At 54.5% G+C, this 12,677-nt stretch overlaps 2 protein-coding genes across 2 annotated transcripts in view; one reads left to right on the top strand and one right to left on the bottom strand.

Annotated features, from left to right (window-relative positions):
• ACOT11 (acyl-CoA thioesterase 11) overlaps positions 1 to 671 on the top strand; it is a 59,587-nt gene extending 58,916 nt beyond the window's left edge. Inside the window, exon 17 of the mRNA XM_006146149.3 lies at positions 490 to 671. Coding sequence (XP_006146211.1) covers positions 490 to 645 — 156 coding nt within the window. The 3' untranslated portion in view covers positions 646 to 671. The remainder of the gene's footprint in view (positions 1 to 489) is intronic.
• Positions 667 to 12,677, bottom strand: part of FAM151A (family with sequence similarity 151 member A) — a 23,010-nt gene continuing 10,999 nt past the window's right edge. The window contains exons 3-8 of the mRNA XM_006146120.3: positions 6,930 to 7,082; positions 5,698 to 5,857; positions 3,292 to 3,516; positions 2,479 to 2,618; positions 1,922 to 2,062; positions 667 to 1,447 (exon numbers count right to left, since the gene is read on the bottom strand). Of these exons, the coding sequence (XP_006146182.1) occupies positions 774 to 1,447; positions 1,922 to 2,062; positions 2,479 to 2,618; positions 3,292 to 3,516; positions 5,698 to 5,857; positions 6,930 to 7,082 (1,493 nt within the window). The 3' untranslated portion in view covers positions 667 to 773. The remainder of the gene's footprint in view (positions 1,448 to 1,921; positions 2,063 to 2,478; positions 2,619 to 3,291; positions 3,517 to 5,697; positions 5,858 to 6,929; positions 7,083 to 12,677) is intronic.

Below are 12,677 nucleotides of genomic sequence, written 5' to 3'. Positions count from 1 at the left end.
CTGGCGTAAATTGAAACCCGGGGGAGGAGGCTGGGAAGCCAAGGCCGGGGGTATGGCTCCCTCCTCTGCTCACAGCTTCCCAGCTTCTTTGAGGGCCCTGTAGTCCTGAGCCTGGCCCTGGCGCTCGCCGGGTAGGGACTCAGCCAGTGTTTGCTGAATGGACGCTCCTAACCAGTGAGCTCCTCAGAACGGCCCCCAGAGTGTCTCCACGGCCCAGAGCACCTCATTTAGACGGGATTCGGTGCTGGGCTCTGGAGACTGATGAGGAAGATGCATGACGGGGCAGTGAGTGGTGACAGGGGAGGAAGCCGGGGTCAGCAGCCCGGGGGAGGGTCAGAGGTCTGTTGGAGGAGGCTGTGCTGCCAGTTTCTCGCCCCCAGAAGGCGAGCAAAGTTGACTCACCAGCTGCCTCCTGCCCGCTGGGCGCCCCGCTCCCTCCGGTGCCCCTTGTCCCGCTCGGTCTCCCCAGCCTGGCTTCCTGTCCTGCAGGTGTCGTACTACAACCAGGCCACTCCCGGCTTTATCAACTACGTGACCACCAACGTGGCGGGCCTCTCCTCTGAGTTCTACACCACCTTCAAGGCTTGTGAGCAGTTCCTCCTGGACAACCGGAACGACCTGGCCCCCAGCCTCCAGACTCTCTGAGTGCCCTCAGTGCCATCCTGTTCCCAAGGAACGTGTGCAGTGCCCGGAGGAAGGCAGACATTTATTTCTTCTCGCCTCCCCCCAGGAGGCCTTGACCCCAGGTCCCCCAGCCAAGCACCCCTGGATGGTCAGTTTCTGCCAACGTCTGCCAGCAAGTCCTTGCGGAACCCCCGGGGCAGCCTGAAGTAGACTCGGGTGCTGTCCACAGCCCTGGCCGACAGCAGCACTGCCCGTGCGGCTGTGTAGCTGCCCTCGGCAGGGCTCTGCTCCACGGTGACGGTGGCCCGGGGAGAGGCTGCCAGCAGCCCGGCCACCACTCCAGCTCTGCTCCGGCCCAGCGGCCCAGCCTGCAGCTGGAAGGACACGGGTTGCCAGAGCCCCTGGCACAGTTCCAGCATGTCTGTGAGCAGCTGCTCCCCATACCCACTGCCCAGCACCTCCTCAGGCCAGGCCGGTGCCACGGTCACGTGGGGGAAGACCTCAGCCACGGCTGTAAGCAGCTCTCTGCCGACCACGTGGCCAGGGACCATAAAACTCCCGTGGGAGATTGTGGCCCCGACCCACACAGGTCGAGGCAGGAAGCCAAGGGTGGAGAAGTGAGCCAGCAGGGCCAGGGAAGGCCGGAGGGCTGTAGGCTCCGCCACATGCAGATGGACGCCCCAGCGGCCAGGGCGCGTGGCCAGTTGCAGCAGGCAGGACTCCAGCGTCAGGGCAGGGCCCCCTGGGGCACGCACCACAGGCACGGGGTCCCCAGTTGCAGTTCCCTGGAGGCCGACGTTCAGCAGAATCATGCCTTCTCCATCTGGAAGTGGTGAGGCAACATGCTGTCAGTCACGATGAGTCAGAGTCCCTTGTTGAAAGGGCAGTGGGGGGGTCACAGGGACAGCCAAGGAGGAGGGCTGGAGGCCTCTGTGATCTGTCCTCCTGGTTCTGGGCTCCCAGCACGAGGCTGCTTGATAAATGTCCTGTGCTTATCAGACTGACGTTGGAAACTGCCAGCTCAGCTTCGGGCCTTACCTGGGGCTTGGCCCTGGGGCCCGTGCCCACCTCTCACTCTCCTGCAGTGCCATGTGGTGAGGACTCAAGGGGGCAGGTCTGAGCGCCGGAGCCCCTCACTTCTGACACCCCTGTACTCCCTCTACCCCACATCCCCTTATATCCAGGTCCTGGTTCCTATGGGCCCACATTGCCGTGGTGACAGAGACCCAGGCCCATGCCCTGCACAAAGGAGGTGCTGCAGTCTGGCTAGGAGCTGCAGGGCAGTGCAAGACCTTACCTGGGAGTGTAACTGTTGGCATTCTGGTGTCCTGGACATCGGGAACCAGCCATTCCACGCCCAGACCATCACCCCCGGGTGGCTGCAGAAGAGGGACCAGGCTGCCCCCGGTGTAGTACATTCGCTTCCGTGTGGCATTCACTGTGGGGCCCCAAATCGCCAAAATGAAGTGACCACCGTTCACAGCGTGCCTCTCTATGCCCCACCTCTGCTCAGATTTTCTTCAGGACATGCAACATCCTGCCAGGTCGTCGTCATTCCCCCACTTAAATCACAGGAAGTGACTTGCCCAAGGTCCTTCAACCCGTGAGCGGAAGTGCTAGGGTTGGGACCCAATAGAACTAGATCATCTGACCCCAAGCTGCCATCCTTCTCCCGCACGTGGGTGGCTCCCCCAGCAGGAAGGCTGGGGTCTGGTGCCACCAGGGGTGATTCCTTGCTCCTGTTCTCTGGATTTTCCCTGCCCCTGTCCCCTCCCCCCAGCTCTGCCCCAGGCCACTAAGTGCTGCCCTGTGCAGGATCCAGCCCGCACCGCCCTTCCCAGGGCCCCTTCCTACAGGCCAGCTCTTTAAACTGCGACAGGACAGGCTCGAAGAGGTCATAGTAGACTTGGTGGGTGGCACTGTTGTCCCGGATGTAGAGGAGATCGTCGACTGATACGGGGTCCGAGGCGCCCTGCCACAGTGTCAGGCTGTACCTGGGGCCCAGAGAGCCAGCTCAGTGCCAGCCTGGGCCCAGCCAGGTCCTCAACCTCACCCCTGCACTCAGCACTGGAGGCAGCTGGGTCCAGGGGTGGAGCCTCTGCCCTCCCGCTTCCCACTGGCTCCTTCTCCCGAGTAGCCTGGCTGGGGTGCTGAAGCTGGAGGGCAGGGGCCCAGAAGGAAGGAGGGGGAGACTCCTCACTTGGAGTGGTTACTGCTGGGTTCTATCTTTAAAAAGGGAAGGGGGCTGAGGATGGCAGGGCTGGGCAGCTGGAGCTGACCAGGGGTGAGGGTGTCTCAGTCCTGTAGAGCTCTCCTGGGGCAGAGGCTGTAAGAGCAATCTCTGCAGCCCGAGGATCAACTGGCTCCTGGGAAGGCGGCTGTGGGGAGTCGAACTCTCAGTGTAAAAGCTTTCCAGGGGGCGGAAAGTCCCCCCCAGGAGGTCGTCTGGACCCTCAGGAGGTGGTGAGCAGCCTGCCAGCACAGGTCTACGAGCAGAAGGCAAGGCCACTGCCGAGGGTGTGAGCAACAGTGGGAGCTGGCCCAGGGGTCTTTAAGACTCTTCTAGCCCTAAGCCTCTGGGGTCTTCCTGGGGGCATCCGTGCCTGGGGTGGGCTTGGAGTGAGCAGGGGCAATGGCAGGGCCCGTGACAAGGCCTGGGGGTTTCACCTGTCGGACTGGCCTAGCAGCCAGCTGAAGTGGGGCCAGGCGGCCCGCACCATGACGGCCCGCACAGGGAAGGTGACCCTCTGCGGTAGCGCTCCTGTCAGCTCCTGCATCTTCTCCACCATGGCCCGGGTGTACGTTCTGTTGGACAGCAGGGGCGTGTAGAGAGTGGTCCAGCCCAGGGACAGGGTGGCCTCGGGATACTTCTCCTGCACCAGGGCCAGGAACCTGCAGAATCAGAGACACTGGTCGTCAGGTACGCTGGCCCCTTACTCTTCGCAGGTTCTCGTCCCAGGCCTAGAAGTGACAGAGCCTATTGAATCTATGACACGTGGGCAGAGCAGATCCCAAAGGGATAGAGGTGGCGTGTCCAAGGTCCCACACATAGGGACCTTGAATCTGGGAGGTCTGGGTTCAGGTGCTGGCTCTGACCTCGGGCAGGTCGCTCAACTTCTTTGCTTCTGATAGCACTCCTTTTCCAGCAGGGTGGGGCTGCTTACACAGCCATGCAAGGACAGAGGAGACTGGCCCCGAGCCTAGACTGAGGGGACCTGGGCTGTGTTGGCTGTGAGTCTCCAAACTTTCAGATTTTCACTGAAAAATTGATTTGCATTTTGCCCTACTGCAAATTTTAGAAAGCAAATATTATTGCTCACCTGCCCCCCACCAAACAAACCCCACAAAATTGAGTAAAACCAACACTTCATGAAGATAAGTCATATTTTTTTTTTGGAGAGGTTTTTCACTATAGGGCGCGTGCGCTCGCCAGACAGAGAGAAACAGAGACAGAAAGCGAGAAATCAACCCCCAGGGGGGATGGTCACCCCTCAATCCCTTCTCCTCCATTCTCCTCTCGGGATCTTGGGCACGCATGCACACACGCCCGGCGTGAGTTTTAATTTTAAGCCACCGGGTCTGGGACGCGAACTGTGGTCGACTACGTGGGAGTCCAGCAACATAGCCATTACGCTAACTGCTGGTTCCCGATAAGTCATATTTATCTTGGGCCATTGACCACGTCTTTCAAACTGCTGCTTGCTTGCCAGAGGCACTTCAGTTTGAGAAACAGTAAATACCAGTTAGATAGATGTTGGCTGGTGGATGGACAGATGGACGGAGGAAGCCGTGGGTGATAAAGACGTGCGGCTTAGAAAGGCCCAGATTCTCATCTTTGCTGTCACTTGCTGACCTTAGGCCAGTCATTTAACTTTTTATTATTTTTTTATTTTTTATTTGTATTTTTTGGGAGAGGTTTTTGCTATAGGGCGTGTGCACTCACCAGAGAGACAGAGACAGACAGAGACAGGAAGTGAGAAATCACTCCCTGGGGGGGTGGGGGGGATGACCATGCCGCAATCCCTTCTCCTCCATTCTCCTCTTGGAATCCTGGGCACGCACACACATGCACCTGGTGTGAATTTAAGCTACTGGGTCTGGGACTTGAACCGTGGTCAACTTCATGAGAATCCAGCGACATAGCTATTACGCCGACTGCTGGCCCCTCAGTCATTTATTTATAGGATAGTTTCTGTATTAATAAAATGAAAAGAACAGTGCCTGCCTCATTCTCACTCTAAGAGCGAAATGGTATGCTGCAGGTGAAGTGTTTGAAACAGTGCGTGGAACCCAGTAGTCAACACGTTGAGCTTCAATTATTGTCAGCTGGCTTTCTCTCTCTCTTATATTTTAGTTTGCTGTGGGCATGTGTGCTTGCTGGAGAAAGAGAGAGAAGTCACCTGTGGGGGGAAGGCCATGCCAAGATCCTTTCTAGTCTCCTCTTGGGATTTTGGGTATGCACACACATGCACCTGGCATGATTTCTAGGACCCAACTGCACAGCCAGCCATGTGGGAGCCAGCCACCGTAAGCACCACACCACCAGCTGGCCTGATTCCTGTCAGCTCTCTCATCTCCAAAATGGGGAGAAAGAAAGGACTCTGAACCTGGAGTGCTGTGGAAGGCTCACCAGATCCAGTCTCCTGTGAGGTGGGCTCTAAATGGTAGAGCACTGTGCAGCTCGTGTGTGAGGGCGGTCGGGATTTTAGCAGGATGGGGAGGGAGTGGGGATGCAGGGAGGGCTCGGCCCTTGTGCCCTAGAGGAGTCTGTCATAGCAGGGATGACAAACCAGGTAAGCTGACAGTGACAGCCCCAAACCAAAGGAAGTGAGGGACTTTGAGGGCCCGGAGGTAGTCCCTCGGCAGCCTGGGATGTTGGGCAAATGTCTCCCTCGGCAGCCTGAGATGTTGGGCAAATGTCTTGGAGAGGCAATGACTGGGCAGAGGTTCATCAGAAAAGGGAGTGGGGGCTCAGAGGTGAGACCGCGCCGTGTGACTGGAGGCAGATTCCACGAAGGTCCCCAAGATCCTCCTCCCACGCTAGATGTTGCTGGGGCCGAGAGGCACACTCACTGCGTGGCATTGACCTCGACTGAGATGGGTACGTTGGGGCCCCTCAGTATGTCGGCATTGATCCACACGGGCCTCTGCACTCTGCCGGCCTCTGTCAGCTGCCGCAGGAGGTCCAGGGAGGGGCCCACAGCCTTGAGGCTCTTGAAGTCCAGTTTGATGCCTGAGGGGAAGGAGGCAAGGGCTTGGGGACCTGGCGAAGGGACTCCCTGGGCAGAGAGACCTGGTGGTATTGCGCATACTTGTGGTGGAGAGGGAAGGAGGGAGACAGAGACCAGAGCCTGGCTGGGTGTGAGGAAGGGCTTTCAAACAGCAGAGCTAACCCAGAGCAGGGCCTACCCTTACAGGCGAGTTCCCATCTACCCCGAGAGGAGGCAGAGGCCTGCTCAGGTGCTGTGGGATTCAAGCATCTGAAAGTCTGGTTCCTGGGCAGGGCAGGCCTACAGCCTGTTGGGCCATCATTTCAGCCCCACGAGTGGGAGGGGGTGGTGTGGCTGGGGACAGCAATCCAATTAGGGGAAGGACCCAGTATACATGAAGGCCCATCCTCCTTGGAGTGGGGAGGACATGGGATGAAGAGATGGTAGGAGGTGAGGCTGGGAACTTAGGAATGTTGAAAGCCAAGCCTAGGAGATCACACCTTATCCTGAGGACAATAGGGAGCCATGGAGGGCTAACACCAGAGAGCGGCATGACAAAATGGGCATTTGGGGATGACAATGTGAGTGGTAGTGGGCGTCTAAGGAAGACTAGGGGTGCTGGGTTTGGGGCAGGAAGCCAGTGAGGAAGGAGCTTCAGGAGAGAGAGGATGCAGCTGGGACTGGAGCGGGGAGGGGAGGGTTAGAGGTGGCAGATGCAGCGGCTGAGTGAGTGTGGAGGGTGAGGCAGGCGTTAGGATGGTGCCTGGATTCTGACTGTAACCGGAAGGACATGGAGGGGAAAGGCCGGGCATGCTGTACCCAGTTCTGTGACCCAGGAGCGAACACCTTGAGCCGCACTGCACATCCCCTCTCACCTGTGTCCAGGCGAGAACACCTGGACCTGCACTCCCGTGTCCCCTCTCACCTGTGTGTGCACTCACACGTCCCCCAGCTGACCCAGCTTCCACTGAGCCTGGGCGTCTGCAGAAGGCGGAGGCAATGAGAACTCATGGCCGGAACTGACTTGGCTCTCAGGAAGGGACTCCTGCATACGTTCCCCGCAGGCCTGGGAAGGTGGCCCACAGAGACCCTTACCCTTCTGGGAAGAGGCCAGCACGGCCTCCAGCCACTGCTGCAGCGTGTTGTCACTGTAGATGGCCGGTGGGTGGGCCATGATGGGGATCCCTGTCTCATTGGCTGTGTTGAGTCCTTCTACGGTGACGTCAGCCTCCAGGACCATGGTGTCACCTGTGTAAGAGGCACAACTCAGTCAGTTCCCTCCTTTAACAAAACAATGATCCTCTCGTCAAAGTATCACACGTTTGTTTTAGCACGTCTGGGAACCACATAAAGAGGAAAGTAGTGACACTCATTTCCACTGTGGGTCGCAGTTTGATGATTTCCTGCTTTTATCTGTGCAAAGTTCTCAGACCACCACATTCGTAACTTCTCATGTTTTCCTTTCAACATTATGGCATAGTTTTGCAATCTTTCATACATTTGATTAAAACAAACAAGACGGTTTCAAACGCCCTGGTCAAGGACGTTCACTGCAGTGTTGTTGACCACTCCCTATTCCAGAGATATCGTGGTAGTGTCTAGTTTTTTCGGTACTATTACATAATGATGCATATTTTATTTTGATTTTAATGAATTCTGATCCTTCCTTGAGGAATTTGAGTCAAGGAAACACAGGATCTTTTTTCTTTTTTAAAGAATTATTTTTTACTTACTAATTTGAATTTGACCACAAAGAGGCAGAGAGAAGAAAAGTGAGAAAGCGAGCCACCCATCTGGGACTCGAACTTTGATTGTCCACATGTGGAAATCCACCTCCTCTAACCACCATGCCACTTGCTGGCCCAAGACAGAATCTTTTTTTTTTTTTTTTGGAGAGGTTTTCAATATAGGGCGCTTGCACTCGCCAGACAGACAGAGACACAGAGACAGAAAGCGAGAAATCGCCCCCTGGGGGGATGGTCACGCCGCAATCCCTTCTCCTCCATTCTCCTCTTGGGATCTTGGGCATGCATGCACACGCACCCGGTGTGAGTTTTAAGCCACCGGGTCCGGGACGCGAACCGCCGTCGACTACGTGGGAGTCCAGCAACATAGACATTATGCTAACTGCTGGTTCCCAACAGAATCATTTTTAAAGCTCATATTACCAAATTGCTTCCTAGGAAACTTGTTCTGAGTCATGTTCCTGCCTGAAGTACAGAAAATTGCCTATCTCACTGCATCCTTACCAGCACTGAGCACTGCTATTTTTATCTTTTTTAAAAACGTTGTTGCCATAGGGTGTATGTGTCCACTGGAGACAGAGAGAGGGAAAATGAGAAATCACCCCCAGGGGGTATGGCCACACTGTAATCCCTTCTCCTTTAGAGTAGAGGTACCTTGGGCCTGCACACATGTGCTCCTGGTGTGATTTTCAGGCTGCCAGGTCCGGGACTTGAACAGTAGTTGGCCTTGTGGGAGTCTAGCGCCTTAATCATCACGCCACCTGCTGGCCCCATTATTTTTTTCTCTCAAATTTATGCAGTGAGCTCAACAGGTGAACATGGCCTGATCCTTGCCTTTCATAGTTCAGTCTAGTGGGGAGCTCAGACCTTTCTAAGGGGAGCACGTTCTAAAAGACCGTTCAAGAGGCATTTGGATTTGGGGAGTGTGGCGGAGGGAGGGCAGGAGGGAGGGAGGAGTCATTTTTAGACCATGCACCATCATGGATAGCTGGCATGGGAAGGGCCTTTCTCCTGGTTCACACGAGCCTCCTACCTGTCCCCACCTCCGGTACTGCTACCCTCCCAGCGCATTATCTGAAGAGCCACTTAAATTCTGAGTGTTCTGAACGCATCTCTGGGCATATCACTTCCCGTTGAGAAGCAAAACAAATCAAAACACCTGAAAACCCACTAGAGAATCATCAAATCCATACTCCCATGACCAGCAGATGGCATAGTGGTTATGTTGCTGGACTCCCACATGACTGACTGTGGTTCGAGTCCCAAACCCGGTGGCTAGAAACACACTGGACACGTGCACGTGCGCGCATGTGTGTGTGTATGCCCAAAGTCTTGAGAATGGAGGAGAAGGGATTGCAGTGTGGCCATCCTCCTGGGGGGTTGATTTCTCATTTTCTGTCTCTCTGGCAAGGGCATGCACCCTATAGCAAAAATCTTTCTATTAAAAAAAAAAAAAAAAAAGACAAATCTACACTCCGTACTATGGTCTGTGTGATCAGGCCCTGAAGAATGTTCCAGCCTCACCCCCTATCCCTCCTCTTTCACTATAGCCAGTCCAGCCTCTCCACCTTTAATGTGCACAAAGATCACCCGGGATCTTTAAAATGCAGGTTCCGGCCAGCAGATCTGGGGCAGGGTCCCAGATTCTGCCTACGGACATGCTCCCCAGCAATGCTGGAGCTGCCCGTCCGTGGAGCACACGTGGAATAGGCAGGTTGCAGTCTGTCTCTGCTTCCTCATCTCTGGCCTTTTAGGCCTTTTACACATGGCTGTTGCCTTGGCAACACTTTTCTCTCAACAGCTTTACTAGGCCCCTCCCACTCTTCCGTTAGCTTTGGCTGAAAACATCCCTTCCTCAAGGAGGCACCCCAGGCAGGTCTCCCTGCTCCTTGCCATCAGTGAAACGCCCCTCCTTGGCATGCCTGGCCACGCCTTGGGATTGCTACCTCAGCTTCAGCCTTTCTGAGCACAAGCTCCGGCTCTGCACTGGCCCTCACTTGAATTCCTGGTGCCAAGCCTGAAGGGGGTGCTTCGAAATAATTATTGGGACATGGATGATCAAGGGAATGACCGATAGACAGGGTCAGCCAGTGCAGACTGAGAAGTGGAAGGGCTCCCCCAGCATCCCCAGAATTCTAGCTGGCTTCTCTAACATCGAGGTGTCTGGGTTGGCAGAACGAGGCAGGACACCGGGCATGGGCTGCTCCGGCACTGAGCTCTCACATCACCCCATCCCATCCGCCATCGCGCTCTGAGAGGCTGGGACGTGCCCTGCCCCATCTCAGGGGCGGTAGGGAGGAGAGTCCTGGCAGAGTGCAAGGCATCAGCGTGCACACACATCGCAGACCGTGAAGGGCTCTGGGAACGGAACCTTGATTTTTATGACCGGAACACAAAGTCCTCCCTTATCTTAACTTTTTGCTACTTGGGAATGCAGAGAGGGGTTCAAAGGGTTTGGGGCTCAGCAGGGTCAGAGAAGCCAGGCCCAAGGGGAACACGTGGGCGAGTAGACAGTAGCTTAAGAGAATGGAGGCTGAGGGGTCTCCTCCACCTCTCTTCCCAGTGGGGTGCGTTAGGAGGGAGCCGGGGGAATCCAGGTTTCCGAGCTCTGGGTTGTGTCCTGTGGCTTGTACCCAGTGTCTCCCTTGAGATCCGTGACCCCCCTGAAGACAGCCATGCCTTAGTCCTCTCTAAACCTTCCTCTTGGGCTTGGCCGGGAAGGGCTCAGCAAATGCTCAGCAGATGAGACTGCAGACTGAGGGGACTGCACTGTGGGCCTGGCCCACCTCCCTGTGATGGCATCCCGGACCCAGCATCTTTGCCAGGTCTTCTCCCTTCACATTACAACATGGGAGTTGACATGCTCAGAGGAGGGGTGTGAAGGGGACCAGTAGGTGGCATAGTGGACTCCTATGTGGTGGACGGCTGTTTGAGTCCCAGACCCTGTGGCTTGAAACTCACACCAGATGTGTGTGTGTGTGTGTGTGCATGCCCAAGATCCCTAGAGAAGAATAGAGAGGGGATTTCAGGGTGGCCATCCCCCATGGGGGACAGTTTCCCAATTTCTGTCTCTCTCTCTCTCTCGAGCGCACATGCCCTATAGCAAAATCTCTGAAATTAAAATAAATAAAAAGAAATTAAGAAGAAAGAGGAGAGGGAAGGACAGCCCTGTGGCACAGCTGGAGCCCAGCCTTCAGGGGCTGCAGTCAGGAGGGAAGGCATGTTGCTCTCCAGAGGGGAAGAGGACAAGCAGTTACCTAGCCCCCTGCCCTCCCTCCCGTGCGCCAGGAGCTCCATGTGGCATCGAGGCAGGAGAGCGAGGCAGCCGAGTATGCAGACCCTGAATCCGGTCCCAGCCCTGAAGTTAGTGAGTCGTGTGAGCTTGGGCCACTTACTTCTCTATACCTCTACTTCCTCCTCTGCATTACATTATGACATACGTATAAAATGACTAAGTAATAGAATAATCAAATTTCATGATTATTATTATTATCACTGTTATTATTTTTAGGGTGTGTGCACTTGCTGGAGAGAGAGACAGAGGCAGTGAGAAGGAAAGTGAGAAAACACCCCTTGTGGGGTTGGCCATGTGGCGATTCATTCTCCTCCATTCTCCTCTTGGGATCTTGGGCATGCACACATACACGCCCGGCGTGGGTTTAAGCCACCGGGTCCGGGACTTGAATTCTGGTTGACAACATGGGAGTCCAGCGACATAGCCATCACGCCAACTGCTGGTCCATGATTTTCAAGCCACCAAATTCGGGATTCGAAGCGGAGTCGGCTGTGTGGGAGTCCAGCGATGTAAACACTATGCCATCAGCTAGCGCCTAGTTATTTATTAATAAAGGAATAAAACACTGGGCCAGCCAGTATTTTAAGGTGGTTAAGGCAGCTGGATTCCACATGGCTGACTACACAGTTTGAGTCCTGGTCCTGGTGACTTGAAAAACACCCCACATGTATATGTGTGCGTGTCCAAAATCCCGGGAGGAAGATGGATTTTGGTGTGTTCATTCCCCTGGAGGGGGGTCATTTCTCACTCTCGCTCTCTCTCTCTCTCTCCAGCAAGCTCATGTGCCCTTTAGCAAAATAAGTAAACCAGTAATATAAGTAAATAACTAATAAGTAAGTAAGTAAATAATATAAATATTCACAGAATGCTAATTATTATTTACACAGAGATCTTCCACTTCCCTCTGCACTGGTTGATCATAATTTTTTTTATCATTAATTTACCTGGTCGTTTTTTTCTTTTTCTTTTTTTTGAGTTCTTGTTATAGGGCTCATGTGCTCACCAGAGAAAGACACAGAGAGAGAGGGCTAGTAAGATATGACCTCCCGGGGACAGGCAGGTGGCGTGGTGGTTAAGGCGCTGGATACTCCCACATAGCCAACCACCATTCAAGTCCCAGAGCTGCTGACTTGCTTTCTCACTTTCTCTCTCTCTTCCTCTCTCTCTCTCTGTGTGTCTTGCTCTGGTCAAATTAAAATTAAAAAAAAATGAATGAATATTAAAAAAAATATTACCCCCTCCCCCCCAATGGCCACACCACAATTCCTTCTCTATTCTCCTCTCAGAATTTTGGGCATGCAAGCATGCACTTGAATTTTTTTTTTTTTTGGAGAGGTTTTTTGCTATAGGGCGTGTGCTCTCACCAGACAGACAGAGTCAGAGAGACAGAAAGCAAGAAATCACCCCCCAGGGGGATGGCCACTCCGTAATCCCTTCTCCTCTATTCTCCTCTTCGGATCTTGGGCACGCACACATACATGCCTGGCGTGAGCTTAAGCCACCGGGTCTGGGACTCAAACCACAGTCGACTACGTGAGAGTCCAGCGACATAGCTATTACTCTAACTACTGGTCCCTAGATCCAGCACCTTAACTACAGTGCCACCTGCTGGCCTAGATTACTCCTTTATTGACAACAGATTGTAGGGGACTAAGAAGAGGGAGATCTGTGCAAAGACATTTGCAGTAATCCTAGCTACACGTGTGTGGTGGCTGGGACCAAAGTAACAGTGGAGATGGTAGTAGCCATTGGATTCTGGATATATTTTAAGGTGAAGCCCATAGGATTATTATTCTTATTATT

This window comes from Tupaia chinensis, unplaced genomic scaffold (assembly GCF_000334495.1).
Source record: "Tupaia chinensis unplaced genomic scaffold, TupChi_1.0 Scaffold000165_2, whole genome shotgun sequence".
Taxonomy (NCBI): Eukaryota; Metazoa; Chordata; class Mammalia; order Scandentia; family Tupaiidae; genus Tupaia; species Tupaia belangeri.
Note: the sequence above shows the minus strand (reverse complement) of the source record. Positions and strands in the feature narration are given on the sequence as shown.